This window comes from Nelumbo nucifera, chromosome 4 (genome assembly GCF_055504915.1).
Source record: "Nelumbo nucifera cultivar China Antique chromosome 4, China Antique-T2T, whole genome shotgun sequence".
NCBI lineage: Eukaryota > Viridiplantae > Streptophyta > Magnoliopsida > Proteales > Nelumbonaceae > Nelumbo > Nelumbo nucifera.
Window position 1 is genome coordinate 5,546,939 of NC_142652.1, and position 12,137 is coordinate 5,559,075.

A 12,137-nucleotide genomic window follows, 5' to 3' on the forward strand; every position below is an offset into this window, starting at 1 on the left:
GAAGTTTGGATAATAACTAATATATAATAGGGTGAGTTACATACCTAGGTCAAGATTTTCCCTTTCATTGACATAGAACAGAAGTTCCTATCCTAATTTGTATGGATATGCAGTTCAAGTCTGCAACGGAAACAAAAACTCTGACAGAAAAAACTACGGAGAAAAACATCTTATGTTATTTACAGTGTATGACATGATACAACAGATCCTACTGGTTTTCATGGCCAACCGTCCTCAACATTGTACCCTCTTCAGTATCCAACAAATCTTCATTATCATCATCCAGATCTTCCAATTCATTGAGGATTGACTGATTGATCCTCTTACGAGATAGTCTCCTATGCTTCTTAAGTTCCAGCCGTGGTTCTGGTTGTTTGATACCCATATCCCCCACCTTGTACCTGCAAAATCCTTGGACATTTGAGCAAACAATTGGATATTTTCTGAATTCTGAGTTTCATTAATTATTAATTAAACAATACTTTGGTCAATCCATACAAATGGTGGACGGCCTTTAAACTTAAACATGACAGCAGTTAATTTATCAGATTGAGTGAATCTCTTGATAAATACTTAAAACCTCCCCTCAAAATACTCACAGCATGCCAGCAGTCTCTCGCATTGCTGAAATGACTGGCCTCCCCGTCTAGCTGGATTTACAGGAAAAGATGCCCTGCCGTTGGTCTACAATGAGTTACTGTTTTCACTTGATTACACATGACCTTAATTACCTCTAAGTACTCCTTTGAGATTCTCATAATCCCAAAAGAAACAAAGAGCACACTCAAGACAAACATGACCTCTTTTCTCCAGCATGGTAGGAGGGTGGAGGCCTTGAACGGAGTACTTCCCTTGCCCTCGTTGGGTTCGTGGCCTTCTTGGTTAGGTTCTATAAAGTGACAAGGCATTTGAGGATTTTGAAGGAAGTAGAGGGTTCAATTTATGCTTTCAGTACGTGGATAATCAGACTTGGTTAATATTTCACGAGTCTTTTCCCCTCATTATTATGGGCATTGTGGTCAGGAGGTCAACTTGAATTTAATCAATGCCGCCAAGAAAGAAGATTGAATAGGGTTATGGAGATTGGGGAATGATCAGTACAGGTGCAGAGGCAAAACTTTATTATATGAATGCTGCAGACTTGAAACAATATTGGCAAATCTTGTGAGAATGGATTACTTTGGGAGACAGAGAAGCTGTTTCAAGAACCCACAAACTTGTGATGTTAATACTTTTAAGATTTTGATTAATGCTATACTTCTAAGATTTTGATTAATGCTGTTTATTAGAATGAAGAAGTCTGTGCAATCAAGTCAGACTAAACTGGCCTTGGGATTTTCAGGGCTAGATCATGAGGAATGGCATTGTTGTTGCCCCTACTTTCCATAATTTGGCATTCAAAACTTTATGCAAGCGCAGCACCATATGCAAACACCTCTAAATGGCAAGACAAGTAGAAGATGGACATAGAGCATGACACAATCAATTTTTTTTTTCTAGAACAAATAAATCCATAGCACAATAATTTAAAAAAACAGACAATTATCAAAAAAGAATAATAATTTAAAGAAACAGATGTCATGCAAACTTGAGCTCCCATCACTAGGACTTTCTCTCTTTCCCGGTTGGTATCATTGAAATACTAGTAAGTGTGCACGTGCTTTGCACATGACAATTCTAGATGATGATACTGATAGCAATAATGTATTCAAAATTTTCTATAAACTTTATGTATTTTTTATTTTCTTTTTTTATTTTTATTTTTTTGTTTTTTACTATTAATCGGATGCAAATTGCAAAACCCAAATCTGATTACATAAACACCTCATCCAAATATGTGATAATTAGATTGAGTTGTGAAGTTTCAAGTATCATTGATAGGCCTATCTGGTTGAATAGACTCTTTTTTTTGTAATGTTTTATCTTCTGGTATATCTTTTTTTTGTTCATTTATCAAAAAAAAATATAAGATTTAAATAGAGGAAGTTGAATGAGGTGAAAAGTAATAGTACAATTTACAATTTAAACCTCACAATTAAATATGGACTAAATCCAAAACTGAGTATTTTGGTCAAAAGAAAGTTGCATAATCTTTTTCTATGTTTTTTTGTATTTCTATGTGTAAAAATAATTCTGATATGGATGAACTATTGATCTTTGCCCCAAACAATAACATATCATTTTTTGTCAGTTCTACATTATGTATTTCATTTTCATTATCAATAATTCTTGTTTATTATACTTATTTTTTAATTTGATTAGTAAAATATCATAAATGTGTCTAATTTTTCTTACATTTTTTTGTAATTTTTTATATTTATTTCTATTTTAAAAATGTTATTATCTAACTATGACTTTTAAGTATAAGACTTAATGAGAGGGGATTAAATGAGGTGGGAAGTAATAATTCAAGTTATTAAGTCACGAAGGAAGGAAGTCCTAGTGATCCTGAAAAAGGTGGAGGTGGAGGCATCTATGCTTTCTTAAGTGCACTAGCCATGTTTGCATTTCGTTTCTTGGTGTTTCTAGATTGCTGATTTTAAATGTGGATTCAACTCCGAACAAGTCTCACATGTATGTTTGGGCTTTCTTGTAATATTCACAAACAACTTAAAGTCTTTGGTTTAGTAATGTCAAGTGCAGAATGGTCAACAATTGGAGCCTATAGCATCACATGCCTCCTGTTCTCCTCACTATGTACTAAGCAACAATCTTTTTTTTTTATGAATGATGACAATTTTATTAAAACCAGAAAATTAAAGCATTACAGGATACCCATGGAGAGGCACGAGCTGTTACCTCTCCTTTCAAAGTATTACATCAAGTTAAAACAGAAATAAAATTACAGTGCAGCCCAAAATAAATGTTCCCTTGAAGCCCCTTGCTTAGCTAACCCATCCGATAAGGTGTTTGCTGTTCTTCCCACCCAAAGAGAGGTTTAGTCATGCTCCTTCTGAACCAATTAACTTTCCTCAATAAGTCTCAGTATTGCCATATAGCTGAGCCTGGACCTGTCAACCATCCTACAACAACTTTGGAATCTCCTTCAATTACCAAATTCCAAACTCCTAATTGGTTTGCAATCCGAATACCTTGTACAAGTGCTAACATCTCAGCTCTATTAGAGACTCCTATTCCCACGGGACCTGAAAACAAGGCTAAGATGTTACTGTCCTTATCTCTCAGCACCCCTCCTTTCCCCAATGGGCCTGGGTTTCCTTGGCTGCTACCATCAAAATTCAGCTTTACCCAACCTTCAGACGGAGGCACCCACGGTGCAGATATCCTGTCCTTGTATGACTATTAGCCACAACTGTCCAAATTTCTCCAAATATCATCTAAGCAACAATCTTGAGAAAGCATAATTTTATGCTACCAAGTGATATCATATTTCGAGTACAGACCCACCAAGAACTCAAAAGCACTTTTGCACTCTACATGCTTCCATTATTTCTATGTATCATTTTTGTTATCAGCATTATCCTTGGTACTTTTCTGTTATATTATTTCACGACAACTGATCCCTGCCAATGTGACTTAGGGGTCCAGTGAGAATAATTTCTACTCTGTTTAAGATTATTCACCTCAGCCCATAACTAGCACATGTGCCACATCCAGTGCTTCAGAGTAGGCTTCAGAAGCACTATCCCAGATTTCAAAATCTTCAATCTATAGCATTTATCTAATTTTTGGGATAACTCTAGGATTCTTTCCTATTCCTAGGCACCATAAATTTGAAGAAGAACAAGAACAAGAAAAGACATTTGAGGGAGAAGATGTGTGAGGTGTGGAGCCTCCTTTCAATATTTGTAGTTTTATGGTTTTACATAAAATAACCAAAATACCCTTGTTTGTATAATCCACCTAAATTACATATATTTCAACAGGTGACCCTGAAAATTTTGCACAATACCATGTGACAGAAACAATGAATGCAGAAAAATACCAAGTAACATCTTTTTTGACATTATATTTTTTTTCTGACAAGTATTTTTTTGACAGAATAAATTTCCCAAGCCCTATCAAGCAGCATCCAACTTTCTTAAATGCATACGCATCCCTTTGCTGACACTTATTTTCTCTCCTTTGCTAAGGATAGATGATGCAGCTTCCTCATCACCTACCTTAAGACTTCCTCATCCAACTCTCATGAACCTGGCCTGTAAACTCTACCCAAATCAACTCATTTCTCATGACCCTCAAAAGAAAACTGAACTTCTCAACACCCAAATCTCCAATCAAAAGCACTCACCTGTAAACTCTACCCAAATCAACTCGTTTCTCATGACCCTCAAAAGAAAACTGAACTTCTCAACACCCAAATCTCCAATCAAAACCACTTAGACAAATAATCATAGTCATCCTGAGCTTTATATGCAGCCATCCATGGTTCAAAGTATTGATACATGATACTTTGAACCGTGTAGTCATCAGTGTTTCTCTTCTTCTAACCTTGCAAGAGAAATAAAAAATTAAGAAATCCAACTTATTCCTTTTCTCCCAGAATAGAAAATGTAAGATTTCTCAGAAAAGACAGGAGTTTCTATTTTCCTTTTCCTTTACTTCTTTTAGAGAGACTTATTGGGATGGGAAAGGGCTCTCAGTATGGCTGGATTGCAGACTAACCTGCTACAATCAAATTCCCAGTCTATCATTGAGAATACTCAAATGTTATTGAAGCAATTTGATGCATTTTTATTGCAACTGTGGGATTCAGAATTACATTTCCCACAGCAGTTGAGATATTGATTCTGCTCTTAATAGACCAGGTGCATGCATTTCCGGTAGACCACCTAAGTTCTTGACTCTACTCTTGGTAAAGGATTACTGGATCAAAGGAAATCCAAATGAGCGACCAGGTAGGGTTTCAAAATCAAAGTTGGAGAGCAAAAAGGGTTTCTGTTTGTTAGCTCTATTGACTATTTCAACAGTTTTTCAGAATCCAAAGATCATGATCATTTGTTTATGGACAGCCTATAAGGGCATTTCAGATATTGGTCAAATCCCACTGGCTTATTTCAACAGTTTTCCAGAATCCAGAGGGAGAGGGATCATATGTTTGTTGACAACCCATACAGGCATTTCAAACATTGGTCGCATTCCATTAAGGTTGACAACTGAATTGTCTGAAAATGGATGTCAAAGACTCTTAAGGATAAGGGTGAAAGTGATAAGAGGTTCATGTATCTGTGAGAAATGTAAGGAGAGGTTTAACAACTGAATTGCTTGATTTGACAGTGGATGTTTAAGGATTAGCGTAAAAGTGATTAGAAGTATTTTACTACTGCATTTGTCAGAAACGTTGCAAACCTGTGATGCCATTATAATAGTTCTGTATTAAAACCCAAGGCTGTCAAATAAATGCCACCAAAGGATAGAAAAGACTGCATCTAAGCATGTAAACATTTTTTTCATTAAGGCAGGTTGGTCTCGCATGCAATTCTAATTATAAGAATAATAGTAACCAAAATCATGCATGACAGCCAAATATTCATGCATATTTGTTTAACTAATAATTGCAAAGTTCCATTTAACCTACCTCACATCACCTTCTCTTTTGGTTCCTAACGTCCTTAATTGAAACTCTTCTCTAATTTTAATCTCATCAAGCAGTTGTAGATAGTATGCATATCTTTCCCAGTCCCCCTTCACCACGCACCCTGGTTCACCAAGATGCAAGCAATCATTGAATGAGCATTTTATAGGCTCACTCTCTATAACCATTTTCCTGATCTGGAGACAAAATTAAAGATGGATTATCAGTATAAACCCACACAAAGAACAGAATTTAAACAATAGGAAATATAATGCATATATTCACTGCACAAACCTCTGGAAACATTTGTGCAAGGGATTTCTTTGTTACTTTCATCAGACTAGGCTGGTTAAATCCTGGGGTATCAGCAAGGTATCCACCTCCAGATAGGGGAAGTAATGAAACATGACGAGTCGTATGCTTCCCTCTACCACTTCTTGTTGACACTTCACCAACTCGCTGCTCTTCAAACCACTTGCTGCCTTCAATCTGAAAATTGAGCATGATCACAAAATGCAGAATAACCACAAAATATGATTTTTAAGGAAGCCTATAAGAGGCAGAAAGCCAGAAACCCACAGGCTCAAACCAGTTATCCATTTCTGAAGCACCATAACCACGTTGGTTGCTTCTCAGAGCATTTATCAGGCTAGATTTTCCAACCCCACTTGGACCCACAATCACAGTTGTCTGTTCTTTCAAAATGAATTCAAGAGAATCCAATCCATGTTTGGACTCTACACTGCAAAGAAGTGGCTCATAGCCCCAATCACGAAGCCTTGCTTTCCATGCCAATTGTGTCTGCAACAAAGGGAGTAGTGAGCTTCACAACAAATATGAAAGGAAACAACACCTTGCAACAGAAGCAGCAAACAAAACTTAGATTTCCTAATCTGTGTTGCCATGCAATCTGAGTCAGTCCTGAATATAAAGGTTTAACTGGTCAGCCTTAATAAAAAAGGAGTACCAAAAAACCAATAAATTGATGAACAAAACCTACATTTGAGTAAACGCAAGGGCATGCATATGTGTCCATCTAATGACATTCTTGGCAATAACATGCCCCTTACCCCTAGAAAAGGGGGGTATTTACAAAACACCAGAAAAGATGCCACGTTTTGCAGGGTTGGATCTTGTACTTCCACAAACACCAGAAAAGAACTAAACACCAAAAAGGTGGATATGTGGTGTGAGTATATCTTGAATTATGATGAAGATGTTCCTAATCTCAGTACATAGCCTCATAGATGTGCAATACTAGGCACACCTGGCATGAGAGTAATTTAAATGCTGATTTTGGCCCTGTTTGGGTAGACTTTTATAAAGCACTTTCGTTCTTTTGAAAGAAGTCGGCTTTTTATACTTTGGTGATTCACGCAATGCACAGGCTTGTGTTATCCTTGTTTTCTAGAGACGGGCAGCCAAACTTGGATCCAGGCCACTCTTTTTGTTCTATGTGGTAATGTAGATACCTGCTGCCTACTATTGGATTTTGAATTAATGTTAAAGTTAATTGAACAGCTGCCACTCTTTTTTTTACCTACTGATGTTACCAAGAATAGCTCTTTTTTTATGTGGAGTTTAATTATGGCCAAAGACTTTAATTGTTCTATTATTTTTTATTTTTAATTTTCCTTTTGCTTACATTGATGGACGAGCTGTGGTGGGATTTTATGTAGGAAAGGGATTTCTGAATCTGACATAGAAAATTCTTCAATTAACATTTTACTAAATAAAAAAGAAATTTTGAATGTTTTTGATATTTTGTTTCTAAATTCCTTTTGCTCCATATATGTTAAAAGGGCACACGTAGAGAGTGAGAATTTGTAAGAGTAGTGTCCTTTTGTAAGAGGAAACCATGAAAAAATAAGTAGGGTGAGATTTCCCACTATCACTTTTTCTCTCTTAAATTCCAAAAAAAAGGAGAAATTTTTCAAGGGGTTGGGAAAGACGAAGAACCTTCCATACAAAAATAGTCCTAGCATACGCATAAGACTGCTTTTAAACATGGAATGACACTAAGTAGTTCCATACTCACGATGCACGTCTGCTAATATTGCAAAATTTATGGATATTAGACGAAATATTGAGTAGCTGATAGTGATTAAGTATCTGTTTTTTTTTTGGATAAATAACGATGATTAAGTTAAGTATCTGTTGAAAATAGTGATAAAATCGTGTATTGGCAATTTAAAGCAAACTTAAACAACTTAATCGACAAAGAGAAGGCCCCAAAGAACTAAGTTTAATTTTAACCACTAAATAAATTTACCAAGCAGTGTAAATAAGCCATCAGACCTCTTCGTCAACAAGGTCCGACTTATTCAAAGCAAGTGTGAGAGGAATCCCCGTTGATTCGGCCTCAACCAAGAACCTCGTGAGCGAGAACGGTTCAGGCTTTGGCTGCTCCATCGAAAAAAGCACCAGCAAATGATCAACATTAGCAACCGGAGGATCAGCAATCTCTGAACTCCTGTCGAAAACATTTTCGATCATCCCCCTCCGATCCACCCAATCAATCGAGCCTACCAACACCCTATCCCCAACCAAAACCCTCCTCTTGATCTTCTTCAAAAGAGCCCTAACGACGCATAGTATTTCAACTCCAATTTTCGGTTCCTCTTCTTCCTTGGACTCTAAAAGTTCGGTGAAAGTTCTAGGCTTTTCCGGCTCACAGGTTGATTGGACAATGACTCTCATGAAATTGGCCTGTGCAGCAGCAACCATTCCAATCGCTTGGTTCTGCGAGAGAGGAGGCCCGTCATCCAAAGAGAGAACGGGAGAGAGAGACGATATTTCCTTGACGTTGTCTCTTGCTTTGAGGATGTTCTTGTTAGGTTGGGGTTTCCTGTAGATATTAGGGTTCTGTCGAGCAGCCATGCAAACAAACCTGAAGGTCGAGAGTCGAAAAGAGACATGGCGGAGATAATCGCTGAAAGCTGGAAGAGAGGGCGCCGCTCGATGGCGAAGGATGGAAATGGTGGAAACTCGCATTGGTGGAGCTTGGCTGCCAGTCTTTCGGCTTCTTGCTTTGAAGCGTGGTAGGACTCAGGACAGAGAGAGAGAGAGAGAGAGAGAGAGAGTGGTTATCCCATATGGTCGGACAGGCATTCAGTGGAAGGAAGGAATAGCAATTTTCGCCGTCGGTGGGGAAGGGTTTGATTTATCCATTTCTGTTGTAGGCTTGTAGCGGTTGAGGGGAGGATCACATCGGACCAGTCTTGTGCCTGCTGGGAGTGTCCGAAATGTTTCGCGGTGCGCATTGTGCCCTTGTGCGATTGCCGTTCGACGGTTCGAGACTTCGAGTTGCTTCTGTTTGGTGATATCCTATTCCTGTGTGCCTCGCTTGAAAGATACGGTGTGACATATCACTCCTGTGGCTCTGTGCGACGTGTTCTATTTCCTTTCGGTGTCGCACCTCTGGTCATTTAGCCAGGTGGCGCGTCGTCCTAAGACCGGGACCAGCCGGAAACACACTCGTGAGTCATGGCTCACCCGTTCGGCCTTTCCTGCAAAATACTTGTTGTTTTTATTTTGGATAAATTACAAAGACCCCCTTACTATGGGGTCTGTGACAAAGACCCCTGTACTTTCTTTTGCGATAAAGACCCACCTTACTATGACTTTGAGACAAAAACCCCTTCCATTAATTTTTAATCTCCATACTACCCTTCTAATATCTATTCGGACAATTACGAGAAACACTGTTCATCTTCCCCAAAATCTATACATACACTGTAGAAAACAACGCAACTGAGCAAGAAAAGATTTCTTTAAACTTATCACATCGCAATATCTGTGTCTCGATAAAGTCATCGAATGCACGAAGCGAAGATCCTTTCTGCCCGTCTTACTCCATTACAGCCAGCTTCATCTCCCCTCTCAATCCCTTAGCTTTCCTTCTCATCTCCTCGCCTTCCTCACCCTCCATCACCAATTTGACTATCCTCGCCACATCTCCGCCTTCGACTATCGCATCGCTCCCCCTGCCAATTCCATGCACGCACCAGCTCCTCCTCCAACAATTTCGAATTGTAGAATTGCTCCGCCGCAAGAAGCCACCAGATGATGGGCACTCCTCTTCTCAAGCTCTCTAACACCGAATTCCAACCACAGTGGCTCAGAAATGCACCCGTCGATGTGTGAGACAGTATGTCAATTTGAGGCGCCCAGTTATGCACCAGCAGACCCTGTTTGCTCTCTTTCATTCTTTCTTGGAACCTATCCGGCAACCATTCTTCTCTGAAACTCTCCCTACCGTCGAACCCAGTCGGATTCCTAAGTGCCCATATGAAAGGCCTCCACTCTGTTCAAACCCATTTGCGAGCTCCTTCATCTGAGCGACGGTAACGCTGTTCTACGACCCAAAGGACCCGTACAACACTGAATTGGGTGGGTGCAGGTTAAGCCATTCGATGCATGCTTCGGGGGAAAGCCCAGGCCGTTTCCCTCCTCTTTCGTGTTCGTCACGGGAACTGGGAAGCAGAGGCCCAATCGCCCATACGGGTTTGCCTGTTGATTGTGCCTAGTTGTGGAGGCTTGACCTCTCGAGCACTTCGACGGTGTTCCAGAGACTCCCGTCGGATCTCCGGCAGCAAGCCGCCTGTCGTTTGACGAATTCCGATCCTCTTTTATCCTTGGATGAATAAAGCGAGCAGGGAGATTCAACCCTTTCCTTGATTTGGGTGACGCCTGTTTTAAGGTCGTTTATTTATGTTTCTTTATTTTCATTTTGTGATTATTAAATGCTAATACTCGATTCACCCCTTCCTGGCTTTCCCTCCCTTCCCTCCTCTCTCTCGTGCTCGATCACTGGATAAGCTAGGATGGTGTTGGGACTGAGCTTCATGCTCAATATCTGCTGTGTTTTTTTTATGAAAAGAAGAAGGGGAAGGGGAAGAAGAGAGATCGGGGAGTGAGAGAGGGAGGAATTCGGAAATCCGCCACCACTCCAACAGCTACCATCGCTGCTGTTTGTGTGTCGTGAGTAGACCTGTTCATGGGCCGCGTGGCCCGACGGCCCGGCCCGGCCCCTGGACGGGCTTGAACAGGCTTTTTGGCCCGTAGGTTTAACCTCGGGCCAAAAAGCTCGGCCCGCATAAAATTCGAGCCGGGTTCGGGCTTTGCCAAAATAGCCCGGCCCGAGCCCGACCCAACCCGACCTATAGTTAAACCTAAGTAAAAACCCTATGTGATGTCCATTTGAATAAATTTTTTGATTTAAGAAGGTTATTGATTCACTTGTAGGCCCATTGTTCATTTAAATAAGGAAAAAAACATCTGAATTAAAATAGATAATGTCCATTTGAATAGGGAAAAATTCGAATTTCTTTTATTAGGTCGGGCTTCGGGCTTTTTATTAAGGCCGGGCTCAGGCCCAAGTTGTAGGCCCGTTGGTCGGGTCGGGCTCAAGCTCGGGCCTAACATTTTTCTGTTAATAAAGAGTAAAAGCCCGGCCCGGCCCGGCCCATGAACAGGTCTAGTCGTGAGGTCGGGAATAACTAACAGAAGGGGGTTTTTGTCTCACGGTTATAATATAGTGGGTTTTTGTCGTAAAAGAAAGTATAGGAGGTTTTATCACGGATCCCATAGTACAGGGGGGTTTTTGTAACTTATCTTTTTATTTTTTAGAAAAATGCCCGATTAGCCCCTGTATTTTGGGCCTAGTGCCACTTTGATTCCCGAATTTTAAAATACAACAGTTCAGTACACAAACTTTAAAAACATGACAATCTAGTACCTAATGTTAACTAGTTATTAACCAATCGTTAAATTACATTTGAAAAAGATATAAATGCCCTTCGAGTGTCATCAAATTTTCTTTATCAACTATCCAAACATTAATAAAAAATTAACAGTCTCATTCAAACGTGACCCCAACTTTCTTGAATGGAAAAGGTTATTTGGGACTATTAATTTTTTGTCAATGTTTAGATGGTTGATAAAGAAAATTAAATAACATTTGAAGGGCATTTGTGTCTTTTTTCAAATGCCACTTAACGACTAGTTAACGGCAAGTACTAGATTGTCATATTTTAAAAGTGTGTGTATTGAATTATCGCATTTTAAAGTTCGGAGACCAAAGTGACACTAGCAAAGTACAAGGTATTAATCGGGAATTTTCCCTATTTTTTAACTGAATAGTTGATAGATCACTATTTGTTGTTTGTTGATAAAGCCCTTCATTGGTACCCGGAAATAATAAATAAATAAATAAAGCCTTTCATAAATAACATGTTAATGTTTTATGAGAAAACATTGTTGTATGCATGACTGTTTGTTGCATCATTTGCTCAGAAAACAGCTCTTTTTTTAGTTTGGCATTGATGCTGTCACATAGGTTGTTTCTAGGAAAAATAACAATGGTTTTGTTTGGTAATAGTGATGTATGATATTTTTTAGCATTGATCTATATTGTCTAACACCCAAGAAGATGCCACATTGTTATACCACAAGTAAAAAATAGACTTGATGATGCACAATCTGGCCGGTCTTAGCTGTTGACGATCTTGCCTCTGGAGTGAGTAACAGGAACCTGAAATGGGAGAAGATAAGCTCCGGGGAGAACCCGGCGTAAGGGCTCCGAAGCTCAAGTTAGAAT

General features: G+C 39.3%; 1 protein-coding gene and 1 pseudogene across 2 annotated transcripts; both read right to left on the minus strand.

Annotated features, from left to right (window-relative positions):
- On the minus strand, positions 1-8,871 carry EMB1688 (Minichromosome maintenance (MCM2/3/5) family protein). Of its 2 annotated transcripts, none has more exons than XM_010250669.3 (5): positions 7,835-8,871; positions 6,116-6,337; positions 5,831-6,025; positions 5,540-5,733; positions 1-401 (listed from the first exon to the last, which is right to left on the minus strand). In XM_010250669.3, exons 1-5 carry the CDS (start codon positions 8,528-8,530, stop codon positions 209-211), a joined length of 1,500 nt encoding a protein of 499 aa, XP_010248971.1. In that variant the 5' UTR covers positions 8,531-8,871; the 3' UTR covers positions 1-208. The 2 variants fall into 2 exon arrangements, with proteins under 2 accessions (XP_010248971.1, XP_088760098.1); XM_088903972.1 differs by lacking the exon at positions 1-401 and adding an exon at positions 494-673 and having other exon boundaries at positions 7,835-8,870.
- Positions 8,872-9,024: 153 nt separating this feature from the next.
- Positions 9,025-10,244, minus strand: LOC148791983 (UDP-glycosyltransferase 92A1-like; annotated as a pseudogene).
- Between the last annotated feature and the right edge of the window lie 1,893 nt (positions 10,245-12,137).

Excerpts from the sequence above, each read along its gene's own strand:
- EMB1688 (XM_010250669.3), bottom strand. The coding sequence starts at position 8,530 with ATGCGAGTTTCCACCATTTCCATCCTTCGCCATCGAGCGGCGCCCTCT. Across the intron at positions 6,338-7,834 it reads CGGACCTTGTTGACGAAGAG|ACACAATTGGCATGGAAAGC; the intron begins GTCTGATGGCTT and ends CCTTTGTTGCAG. Across the intron at positions 5,734-5,830 it reads TTGCACAAATGTTTCCAGAG|ATCAGGAAAATGGTTATAGA; the intron begins GTTTGTGCAGTG and ends TTTTGTCTCCAG.